This window comes from Tenrec ecaudatus, chromosome 14 (genome assembly GCF_050624435.1).
Source record: "Tenrec ecaudatus isolate mTenEca1 chromosome 14, mTenEca1.hap1, whole genome shotgun sequence".
Taxonomy (NCBI): domain Eukaryota; kingdom Metazoa; phylum Chordata; class Mammalia; order Afrosoricida; family Tenrecidae; genus Tenrec; species Tenrec ecaudatus.
The window spans coordinates 83,141,082-83,153,236 of NC_134543.1; the positions used below are offsets into that span (position 1 = coordinate 83,141,082).

The 12,155-nt window shown below is 57.7% G+C and overlaps 1 protein-coding gene across 4 annotated transcripts; it reads left to right on the forward strand.

The window, feature by feature from the left end:
• The first annotated feature begins 773 nt into the window (after positions 1 to 773).
• EFS (embryonal Fyn-associated substrate) lies at positions 774 to 11,120 on the forward strand. 4 transcript variants are annotated; one of them, XM_075531375.1, is made up of 6 exons: positions 775 to 1,142; positions 6,196 to 6,474; positions 6,649 to 6,789; positions 6,864 to 7,586; positions 7,825 to 7,914; positions 9,566 to 11,120. In XM_075531375.1, the coding sequence occupies exons 1-6, from the start codon at positions 1,125 to 1,127 to the stop codon at positions 9,998 to 10,000; spliced, it is 1,686 nt and encodes a 561-aa protein (XP_075387490.1). In that variant the 5' UTR covers positions 775 to 1,124; the 3' UTR covers positions 10,001 to 11,120. The 4 variants fall into 4 exon arrangements, with proteins under 4 accessions (XP_075387491.1, XP_075387490.1, XP_075387493.1 ...); XM_075531376.1 differs by lacking the exon at positions 7,825 to 7,914 and having other exon boundaries at positions 774 to 1,142; XM_075531377.1 differs by lacking the exon at positions 6,196 to 6,474 and having other exon boundaries at positions 778 to 1,142.
• The last annotated feature ends 1,035 nt before the right edge of the window (positions 11,121 to 12,155 follow it).

Here is a 12,155-nt window from a genome sequence, read left to right on the forward strand (position 1 = left end):
CACGCGCGACCCCAGGTCCTTCCCGGGGGTGGGGGGCGCGAACCCTCGCAGGGTACTTCCCGCAGGCGAGTCTGCAAGACTCTAGCCAGGGCTACTCCTTCTCCCTTTCTTTCGCTGCAGCTCTTGCTTTGTGGCCTTTCCCTTCGCTCCCAGAGACACCTGGGAGCTGCCGACAGGCCCTGCCCAGGGTGCGCGCGAGCGCGAGCTTCGGGGCCAGCGCCGGGAGCCCCGGGGCCGAGGGGGGGAGCGGGCGAGCGCAGCCCCGCAGCTGAGAGCGAGGGTGGGAGCAGGGCGGCGGGCCCTCTGCTCCCCGAACACTAGCACGAGTGGGCCCCGCCGCCGCCGCGTCCCCAGGCTCCCGAGAGCGTGCGCGCGTGCGTGCGCCCCGGCGGGGTGCGAGTCTCTGGGCACCCAGCCGCACTCGGCCAGCCCTGCCCAACGGCCACGCTCCCGGGCGTTTGGCGCCCGCCCGCCTCCCTACACCACCTGGAGCGCGTTTGAAGAAGGGCGCACTTCCGAGTTCTCGTTCACTTCCCTGCGCTTCGCACGGGTGCCCGCAGTGCCCCCTACCCCCCGACCACGGCCCTGGGCGCCCCAGTCTGCGGCGCGGCCCCCGGGTGGGGAAGGCTGGTCCCTGAACTCGCTCGCCCAGTCCAACCGCCCGGGCGGCCTCTCCCAGCCCTCGGGGCTGCCCGGCGCGGCGCGCAAAGACATCGAGCGCGTCCCCCGCGCCCGCCTGCTCGCCCGCCGGGCCCCGGGAGGGGAGCTTCGGCCCATGCGGGACCCGCGAGCCGCCGCGGCCTAGGGCAGGCAGCTCCGGGGACGTCGGCAGCCTGCTGGCCCCCGGGAGGCCGCGGGGACCGTGCAGAGCGCGCGCCCTTGGATAAGGTCCCGCAGCGACGCCCCAGCCCGCCCCGCTCCTCCTCCTGCCTGGCCAGGCTGCCTCCCATCGGGGGAGTTTTGTGGGTTTTCTTTCTCCTCCTCCAACCTCGGCAGAGGCCACCACTCAGGCGCCGCGGCCGGGGGCCGCCTCCCGGCCTGGAGGCAGTGGGCCATGGTGCAGGGCCGCCGCTGCTGAAGTCAGCGAATCGGAGCGGGCCGTCTCGTCTCCGGAGGCCAAGGCCATGGCCATAGCCACGTCGGTGAGTCCATCTGTGAGAGGCAGCGACCTCCACCGCCTGCCAGCACCCCTGTCCCTCTCCTTTCGGGCCCTCTTTGTCTGTCCTCGGCCCGTTTCTTTCTCGCCTGCTGGCTGGGCCCCCTCCTCTCTCTTCGTGTGTCGCCCGCGCTCCCTCAGAGGCTGGATTGCCACCTCCCCCCTCCCTCCCCCATTCTCCTCTCTTTTCTTTCCAGCGGCTGCTCCCCAGGAGCCAGTAGGTGGGGTACAGAACTGCCTGCATCCTAGCTGCCCATTTTGGGGCGAGAGCAGACGGCCTCTTGCCGTGGGCCGGGGCTTGTGATTGGGAAGCTAGTCAAAGGATGGGAGGGGGGCTGAAACGAAGTGGGAGCTGGAGCAGGACGGGAGTGAGGGGGTGGGGGTGGGGAATAGCATGGGAGAGACCCCGGACCGAGGGCATCCCATCTGTAGAGGAGGGATAGAGAGGGGGACGTGGGGGGTGGGAGGGGAGCAGGCAGACCTAGGAGGGAAAGAAAATAGAGGGGGAGAGATTGTCAGCCAGCCCCAGGCCACATTCTGGGAACTTAAGGACAAAGGGAGGAGACAGCTGGCAAGATGGGACAGTGGGAAGAGGCCTCCCAAAGAACACGTGGCGCAGGGCCACCCCCACCCCCATTAAGCTAGTCATTGCCTTTCTAGTCAGCTGGTCCCGGGAGCAGTGGCGGGCCACGCCCACTATCAATCAGTCTATCAGCCATTCTGCCGGTTGATGTACTTTGACTCAAACCTGTGACTGTAACAGGGTTTTCTTCGCTGTAATCAGAAGCAGGTTTTTCTCCGGGGGAGCGGCTGGGTGGGTGGGAAGTTTCCTGTCATTGCACATCCCTGTGGTTTGGCTCCCCTGGACAGAATTCAAACCTCACAGGGAGGAGCTGCCCCGGAGCCCCACCTCTGCTTTGTGCCTCCTGCTTCCCCGCAGCTGAACCCAAGCAACTTGCAGGGAAAATGAGGCTGCCACCTGTCTCCTGGGCCTCTCTGCCTGCGGGCTCTGGGGAGGAGCCTTGCACACAGTCATCCAGGAGCCTGTTGGGTTTGAGTTCGGTCCCTCCTCAGGCTGGACTCCCTCTGCTTAGTTTCTCAGTCTGTGTGCTGGTGCTAAGACCTGCTCGCTGAGCCTGGAGAGGGAGGGATCTTGAATCTGCATATGTGTGTGTATGTATAAATAGGTGCTCGAGACCTGCTGGTCAGCGTGTGTAGTCTCAGGAGGTAGATTTATTTTTTGTTTACTCAGAAGTGAGCAGGCCCAGGGGAAGATGACTCAGACCCCTAAAAAGTAGCTAATATTAATTGAGTGTTGACTGTGCTCAGCTCTCTCGTGGGATTTGGATGCATTATTTCACTCGTAACTTCCCAACAACCCATTGTGGGCGTAGTATGAGGATCCCAATTTTATGAAGGAAGAACCCGTGCCCCAACTTAAGTGTCACCTGGCTGAAAAGGGACAGACCTTAAGCCCAGGTCTTATCTGGCTGCCTCCAGACCCACTCTCCACCCCCTGGCTAGATCCAAAACACCAATTTATAATTTACAGTTAGAAAGAGGGGTGCTGACTTTATCAGAATTCTGTCATGTGATTGGCAGGTTTTTCTTTTGTGTTGATCTGGAGGTAATGGTGGTGGGGGAAGACAATAGCCTTTTTATTATTGAAAGATCATTTTATTGGGGGCACTTACAGCTCTTATAGGAATCCATACATCAAAGAACAAAAATAATCATATCATTGTGAATGACAGGGAGTGCGGAGTGGGCACCCAAGGCCCATCTGTAGGCAACTGGACATCCTTGACAAAGGGATCATGGCGAGAAGACAAGTCATTCAGGGTGCAGGGTAGCAATGATAGAACATGACTTTCCTCTAGTTCTTAAATGCTCGCCCCCACCTCCGGTATCATGATCCCAATTCTACCTTACAAATCTGGCTAGACCAGAGGATGTACACTGGTACAGAAAGGAACTGGAAACACAGGGAATCCAGGACCAGTGGTGAAAGTGGCAATACCAGGAAGGTGGAGGGAAGGTGGGGTAGAAAGGGGGAACCGATTACAAGGATCTACATATAACCCCTTTCCTGGGGGACACAACAGAAAGTGGGTGAAGGGAGATGTTGGACAGTGTAGGACATGACAAAATAATGATAATTTATAAATGATCAAAGGTTTGTGGGGGAGCGGACAGGGAGGGAGGGGGAAAGTTAGCTGATTCCAAGGGCTCAAGTAGAAAAAAATGTTTTGAGAATGATGAGGGCAACAAATGTACAAATATGCTTGACACAATGTATTTATGTATGGGTTGCAATAAGACTTGTACAAACCCCCAATACAATGATTAAAAAACAACATACATCAATTGTATCAAGCATGTTTGTACATATGTTACCATCATTATTTCCTAAACATTTACTTTCAGTTGAGCCCTTGGTATCAGCTGCTGTTTTTCCCTTCCTCCCCCCACCCTCGTGACCCCTTGATAAATTATAAATTATTATTTTCATATTTTACACTGACTGCTGTCTCCCTTCCCCCACAGTTACTGTTCATTCCCCTGGGCGGGGGTGGTGTGATTATGTGTTGATCATTGTGATCGGTCCCCCCCCTCTCCACCTTGCCCCCTACCCTCCTAGTTTCACTACTCCCATTCCTGTTCCTGGATTCCGTGTGTCCAGCTATTATAAATCTCTTATCTGTACCTGTGCACATGTTTCAGTCTAGCCAGAACTGAATAGCCTTTTGAAGTCAAACTACAACCAGAAAATGGTATGGAATCAGACAAGCAGAGAAGTTAGTTTGTTGGTCACGTCACCCAGCCATGAAGTGCTGGACAATCTCTCCAGAAGGAAGCACCCACCAAGAGGGGAACCCACCCACCAAGAGGGAGAGGGGCACACACTCACACCAGAAGGACATTCTCCCCAGGGCCTGTGAGCTAAAGCCCGCACCCTGTCTGAGGGCTGCTGCTTGAGCTTTCATATTGAGTTGGTCAGTGCCCTGGTCAGCAGACCCTAACTAAGGAGCCCTGGTGGCATAATGGGTTGCAGGAGGTCAACAGTTCGAAACCACCAGCCACTCCCCCGGTGGAAAGATGAGCCTTTCTACTCGTAAGCCCCACAGAGGCAGTTCTACCCTATCCTCTGGAATCCCTCTGAGTCCGAATTGAGTTAGGGGCAGTGAGTTTGAGTTGTTTGAGCCCCTAACTACCTTCCCACCATTGTGTAAGCCTCCCCTGCCTGGACCCAGGCCAGCGGTGTGATCCTCCGTCATCCGGTTATCAGGGTGGTTTGGCATGTTGAGGGGGTTAAGCTCGATGCCACCAAAGGTGAAGCTGGGAGCCAGCATCGGGACACGTTGCTGCCAGCAAAGGGAAGCTAGGTGACCTGAAGCCTTCAGATGCTCTTACTCACGTTTGAGTTGTGGGTTCCCTGGAAGATAAAGGTCGGCCTGTACATGAGCGATTGTGACGAGGCAGGAAAGCAAATGATTAAGAGCCTGATTGAATGCACGCTCTGGACTCTAACAGCCTGCATCGTTGGGCAATACCCCCTGTTCAGCATCTCCTTTCCAAATGGAAGCAGTGACTGACGCTCCCTCCCTTCCTCCTTCCCTCCGAAGGCTGCTGGGAGGCTTACAGGGAATAAGAACTGTAGACATGTACACAACGCCTGCACATTTAATTGGCACTCCGTATCTGGCTTCAGGGGCCCTGGTGGCACCGTGGGCTCTGTCGGGCTGCTACAGCTGCTGCTGCTACAACTGCTTTCGGAAAGGCCAGCAGTTTGAGCCCACCAGCCACCACCCCGAGGGAGAAACCACTCATTGCCATTGAGTCGATGCCAGCTCACACTGACCCCATAGGACAGGGTTGGGTCTCTAAGAGTCAGAAATGACTGGATGGCAGGAGTTTGGTTTTTGAGAGGTGGCCCAAACAGTTGGGCTAGACTGCTAACCTAAAGATCGGTGGTTCAAAGCCATCCCGCAGCACCGCGGAAGTGAGGCCTAATTCACTTCCACTCAGATCGGAGCTCAGAAAGCCCCGTGGAGCAGTTCTGCGCCATTCATGTGGGTCACCTGGAGTCAGAATCAACTCAGTGGCGACTCCCCACAATGGCAGTATCTGTGACTTATTACCTGAGCCTATGGGCCTCCCTGACTGGAAACTGGCTGAGAAATAAACACTCGTCTCAGCCGGCCGGCCAGCTTGCCACACACACACACATACACACATGCGCGCGCTAGAGTGTGCACATTTTTCCCTTCTCCATGGCAACCGCAGCCTCTTCTGAGGTTTGCTCAGACTGAGAACAAAACACCGGCTTCGGTTTCTGTTCTCTGCATCACGAGGCTCAGGCTCTCCGTCTGGACCGGCCTTTGCACCCACGCTTGGGGTGGGGGCATCTCTGCAACTGTTTCCTGGCCCTTTGGCTCGTGGGGGCACCAGCGGAAGGGAGCAAAGAGGAGTCTACGGGAGGCCTTAGCAGGCTTCGGGGGAAAGCCGTTCAGTGGCTGCTCTCGGAGGACTGACCGTGAGCCAGGCCCTACGGCCGGTCCCGGAAAGACAGCAGCTCCCACGCTCGCCTGACTTACAACACAAGGGAAGGTGAAAGCCATAGGAAAGTGGGCTTCAAACATGACAGGGTTCTCCCCATGAACTCTGTGAAGGCCCTCATGTTCACCGGCCTTATAAAGACAAGGTGTAGAGACAGAGTCCGGGCTGGAGAAATGGCCTCACGGAGAAGGGGACCCTTACGTCAACCGAAATATTAAAAAGGGCCAGGGAGATAAAGGGTCGGGGGAAGAGCACTTTGGGTAAGGGAGAAAGCACATGCAAAGGGCCTGAGGCAGGAGTTTGTCTCGGAAACTGAAAGGAAGAGGTGGGGCGGGGAGGAGGTGAAGCTAGACAGGGGGTGGTGGACCCAGTAAAGAAAAGTGAGCCAGGAGCTGGTGATGTGGGCAGCTCGGAAGGGTTCCCACAGGATCTGGTATGTGTGTATGAAGACCCCTCCCCACTCCCACCTCACCCACCAGGCCCAGCTGGCCCGGGCACTCTACGACAACACGGCCGAGTCCCCCCAGGAGCTGTCCTTCCGCCGAGGGGATGTCCTGCGGGTCCTGCAGCGGGAGGGTGCAGGAGGGCTGGACGGCTGGTGTCTCTGCTCCCTGCATGGCCAGCAGGGCATCGTGCCCGCCAACAGAGTGAAGCTCCTCCCCACGGGCCCAGCACCCCAGCCCAGCGCCTCCCAGGCACCCCCAGCCCAACCTGGCTCGCCATGTCCAGCCCCAGAGCTTGGCAGTAAGGACCAGGAGGTGAGACTAGGGAGCCTGGGCTCAGCCCCTTCCCTCTCCCCCCCTTTCCAGTTTCCTGGGCTCTGTGACCCTGGCAGTACAGGGAGGGGGTTGGGAGGCCTCCAAGTTCTTTCAAGCCAGACATCGCCGGGGTCCCTCGCTCCTCCTGACCCACCCACCTATCTTGCTCCCCAGGTGTACGTGGTGCCACCACCAGCTCGGCCTTGTCCCGGCTCGGGATCTCTGACTGGGCACTGCCCGCCCTCCCCGGACTCCATCTACAAGATCCCCAGAGGCAGTGGGGCCCAGCTGGCTGCCTCCGGAGCTATGTTAGAGGTGAGCACAGGGGCTGCCTTGGCCTGGGGACCCTTCGGGAGCCTGCAGATAACTAACCCATTCCCTCTCTCTAGGTCTATGATGTGCCCTCCACAGCTCTCCGGGTCCCCTCTAGTGACCCCTACGACTCCCCTGCCTCCTTCTCCCGCCTTTTGGGCCGGGTGACCCTACAACCTCCTGGAGAGGAGGAAGCCCCCTATGATGTGCCTCTGCCCCCAAAACATCCCCCAGAGCTGGAGCCGGACTTGGAGTGGGAGGGGGGCCGAGAACCAGGGCCCCCTCTCTATGCCGCCCCCTCCAACCTGAAACGGGCATCAGCCCTGCTCAATCTGTATGAAGCCCCCGAGGAACTGCTGGCTGAAGGGGACCTCGGGGGCTCCGAGGAGGACATCTATGATGTGCCCCTGCTGGGGCCAGAGGCTCCCCCTTCTCCAGAGCCCCCGGGAGCCTCAGCCTCCAAGGACATGGACACTCTGACCCTGGTTTTGGCCAGGAGTCCACCAGCTCCACATAGGCCCCGGCTGCCCTCAGCCGAGAGCCTGTCCCGCCGCCCTCTGCCTGCCCTGCCTGTCCCCGAGGCCTCCAGCCCTTCTCCAGCCCCCTCCCCTGCCCCAGGCCGGAAGGGCAGCATCCAGGACCGGCCTCTGCCCCCGCCCCCACCCCGCCTGCCTGGCTATGGGACCCCCAAGGCTGAAGGGGACCCAGTGGGCGGGCAAGTGGAGAGTGACCCAGAGGGGCCCAACAATGAGTATGCAGGCATCCCAGTGACCGAGGACTACGACTATGTCCACCTGAAGGTGAGTGTGGCAGTGCCACCTGGGCCCCCAGAACCACCAGCCAAACTGGGCGGTGCCTGGGACCCCGGCACTTGGCCACACCGCTCATGCCAGTGCCAGCAGCCCGCCAACCTCCCACTAGAGCTCTGCACCCGCTGACCCCCAATTCCCAGAGGATTATGGGAGGGGTGGAAAGGTCCCCGGAGCCAGCCTGTCTGCCCTCCCACCCCAATACTGAGCTCTGGATCCCCTCCTGCAGGGCATGGATAAAGCTCAGGGATCTAGGGCCCCGGATAAGGCCTGCCCCGGGGAACCTGAACTGCTGGAGAGGGAGCTTGCGGAGCAGCAGGTAACCCTGGGGAGGTGCGAGAGAGGGGGCCACCCAGGGAAGGAAGGAGGAGCAGCAATTGGAGAGGAGAATTCTCAACCATAGATGAGGATGGGGTTGGGGGACAGGGAAGAATAGAGAGGAGTTAGAATTCAGTAGGAAGGTGTTGGAACTTGAAAGAGGAAATCAGGAATTCAGAAAGAGGGGAAAGAATTTGCTGGAGAGGTGTCAGAAAGCCGGGCAGCCAGGGGAGCAGAAAGCATGTGAGAAGGAGCTAGCTGGGTGACTTCTGAGACTGCGAATTCCTGGGCTCCTAAGAGACCCGAGGCTCCGAATCCCAGCCCCACCAGTAGGGAGGCAGACCGCTGAAGCCTCCGGTTAATCTCTGTAAAGTGAGGGGTTTCCTGACCCCTGGGTACAATGGCCTTTAGTACAAGAGCTCCCGCCTTTTGGGGGACATTCACCAAGGACCAGGCCCCAAGCTGGGCGCATCCTACGCATCTGCGTGACACACACTCTCAGTGGAGTAGTGGACGCCTGGGGCTTGGGGTCGGGGTGGGAAGAGGCTCCTTCCTCAAGGCCACTGAGATTTTTCTATGAAAGGTAACCGAAAATTTGGAAACAGATAGTGACGGTTACACTGTGATAAACGTACTCGATGTCACTAAATTACACAAAAATTGAAACAACAAATGTTCTGTTACAGACAAGATTTACCACAATACCCCCCCCCCAAAAAAAAAAATCAAGCCTTACATCTAGTGCTCTGAACTCGGGCGTCTAGCTTCCTAAAGCGTGAGAAAATCAATTTGTTCAGTTCATTTTTAAAGTCCAAATCCAAATGCCCAGTTCATAACTCAGAGCGTGCTTACAGGGCGCAAGGCACCCCCCCCACCCCGATCCTGAGCGAGCTCTGTCTGTCTGTTCATTGCCCCGAGGAACACTCACTGCAGCCTGATGCTGCCCCTTGAGCAGGCGGGTCACATCTTACACCACATCCACACAGCGGCTGGTGAGCAGTCATCACGGGGCCAGTCTGAATTCATTGACATTCCTATTGATAAAGAGCCCTGCAGCGCTGTCAGGCAGGCATTGGGTTGCTAACCGCAAGGTCCAAGGTTCAAACCCACTCCAGAGAGAATGCTGAGGCCACCTGCTCCCTCGTTGATCCACAGCCTTGGACCCCCATACAGGGTCACTGAGAGTCAGAATCGACTCACTGGCAGAGGGTGAGAAGAGAGTTCATATAAAATACACACCAGATTTTTGAAGACATCAATTTTTCTATCAATCAAATACTGAAACAGACTTCCCTCACTGCCATCAAGTCAGTGGCAGCGACTCCCACGGTACTGCTGGTGGTTCTGCACCGCCGACCGTGGGGGTCACAGGCTAACGCATAACCGCCACCCCACCAGGGGTCTTTCAGTGAGAGAACTAGCCAGTCTGCACGGCGTTGTTTCTGCTGGACTGTGCTAGATTCCCCCAATAGAGAGCAGGAGGCGGATGTCACCTGTGAGAATGGCAAGTGTCTGAGAGTGGATGGGCAGAGGTAAGAGCGCAGGGACTGCACTCGGAAGGAAGGGCCAGGAGGAAGGAAGAGAGGCAGAAAATCAGCCCTTCAGGCGGTCCTCAGGGAGCCTTCCTGCCAACTACTCCTCTCTGCCCTCAGGACGTCCAGTCCCTCGGGGAGCCGCTGGCTCTGCCCGCGGGAGACCTGCAGCTCCTGCACTTCTATGCGGGCCAGTGCCAGAGCCACTTCTCCGCGCTGCAGGCAGCCGTGACAGCCCTGATGGCCAGCAGCCGTGCCAACCAGCCCCCTCGCCTCTTCGTGCCCCACGGCAAGCGCGTGGTAGTAGCAGCTCACCGCCTGGTGTTTGTCGGGGATACCCTGGACCGCCTGGCAGCTTCAGCCCCCCTTCGAGCACAGGTTGGCGCTGCTGGCGCTGTGCTGGGCCAGGCTCTACGGGCCACTGTGCTGGCTGTCAAGGGGGCCGCGCTGGGCTACCCATCTAGCCCTGCGGCTCGAGAGATGGCTCAGTGTGTGGCAGAGTTGGTGGGGCGGGCCCAGCGATTCACCACCCTACTCACCAACCTGGCCCCTTGAGGTCCCAGAGCCCCTCTCTGCGCCTCCCCACCCCTCCCCTGCCTGCCACAGTCACCGCAGGGCCCTGGTGGCTGGAGGGCTCTGCTTCAAGGACTAGAAGGGGCAAATTTTGCCCCTTCCTGCCTCTTCAGTCATCTCAGCCTCTCACAGAGGCGTCTCCTCCCCTGGCCCCCAGCTTTTTGTACGAGCCATTTTGTATAAATTATTTATATTTAATATTTTCCCTGTTTTGTCAGAGGGAGGCACTGGAGGGGCCCCATGTTGCTTCTCTCCTCGGTCTGGGGCAGTGTTTGTTTGTCAGTGCAGGGCCATCTTCACCGCCGGAAACGTGGTGCCACAGAGAATCGGGTGGCAAAAGCCGGGGATCACACGGCCCTTCTCCTGTTCCTGCTTCTTGGCCCAGGGGCAGCCAGCGTGGCACTTGGTGCTTTGCTGAGTGGAGGGGCAGGACACTGGTCAGACTGTGAAGGGCTGGGGCAGGTCTCCACCTTCCCAGAGCAGGCTAGGCCCCAGGACCTGGTGTGTAGCTCAAAAAAACCTGCTACCTGAGTCGCTACCTCTGCTCCGTGAGGGGCCTGGCGACAGGCCTGGGGGCGGCACGCACGTGAACAGGGGGCCTGTAAGGTTTGGGAACCGCTTTTGCTTGTTTCATCAACAACCTCCTTCAAATCTATTCCGCTCCCATGAAGTGCCAGACACACTCTGAAGGTGTACTGTCAGCATGCCCCGCTGGCAGCTGAGAAACAGCCACAGATGAGCCTGCCACCGATCAGGCAGTGGCTGGTGGTGGACATACACAGGGTGACATGCAGAAATGAACTAGATCCTGGAGGAGCCAGGTGCGGGCAGGGAAGGACCATCATGTTAGGAGCTGGTTAGGACCTGCAGGGGGAGAGGCGGGCAGGGACTTCGGACCCTTTCCTCAGACACCTTATGGCATCATATAGAGGTTCAGAGCAGAAGGTGGACCACACAGCCTCCGAAGGTGTCATCTTGGAGAGCTCACCCCAACTCAGAGCCTGGTCTCAGCCCTCTCTCTCCCTTAGGTGTCCCCAAACATCCAGGCTTCCTAGGAACCATGCTTCTGAGCAAATAAACTTGGAGTTCCTGAGGTGAAAAATGCTGGAAATCTGCAATCCTCAGGATTTTGAGAAAAGTCAATTGGGGGGGGGGGGAGTGTTGCCCCAGTTGTATTGTCATTGTCACAAAGGAAGTCCAAGCCGAGGATCTGTTACTTCAGTTCTGCCTCAAGGTGATGGCCTCACACTGGCAGTATTGGGGGCACTCTGACTATCACAAGCTTGGTCTCTGGGGACCCCCTTGCATTTGCATGGTATGTTGTCAGTCCTTCCTTTCTCATTCCACTCGCAAAGTGGGATCTCATTTCTGGGTTCTGGCGCCACAAAAATTCATTCCTGAGTTGGGATACTTGTGGGGTCCACACCTCATTTTTCAGAAAGAAATCTAAAAGATACCTTTCAGAACTCAGTCTCTACACACGCCTCCATGTGGCAGTCACATCAGTCGCTCGGAGCCTGGTGTCATCTTGAGGGGGAAGATGTTCAGCAGGGTCTCAGTGAGAACCTAACATGATAGTGCATGTGGAAAGCCCAGCACCGCAGAATGCTCGGATTATTCCAAGGCAGGGACACAGGCAAATCAATCCCCAAGGAGGGTTGGCTGTAACAGCACCATAGTACATCCTGAGCTCTGCTGAAGTGAGTTAGAGGTGACGCATCGCAAAGGGTTATGCGGAATCTGGAGACTTTTCCAACAGGAGAGACGGTGCATGCATGCCTCAGTGGAGAGGCGAGGGCACCCCTTTTATCCCTCTTGCCTGCGCCTGGGAGGTGTCCTGCCCCTTACGGAAACGTGTCTCCAGCTTCCAGGTGTGTACACTCTGGCATCTTGTTAAGATGCAGATTCTGGTTCAGTGGTCCTGAGGGAAGGCTGGGATCCTGTATTACCAACACACTCTCTGGTGATACAGATAGGGTGGGTCCGGGATCTGGGGTTCAAGTAGAAATTCTAGGGGTTAGGGAAGTGCCTGAAAGAAAGATGCTTGGGCCGGCAGCTGAAGAATGGGGAGCAGTGGACTGAATTGCAGAGGAAGCCTGAGCAGTGGCAGGATTTCCGGCAGCACCTGTGGCTAGAG

Bases quoted from the DNA above. Each gene is read 5' to 3' on its own strand.
- EFS (XM_075531375.1), top strand. The intron at 6,475-6,648 runs GTGAGACTAGGG...CTTGCTCCCCAG, and splicing joins TTGGCAGTAAGGACCAGGAG to GTGTACGTGGTGCCACCACC. The intron at 7,587-7,824 runs GTGAGTGTGGCA...CCCCTCCTGCAG, and splicing joins ACGACTATGTCCACCTGAAG to GGCATGGATAAAGCTCAGGG.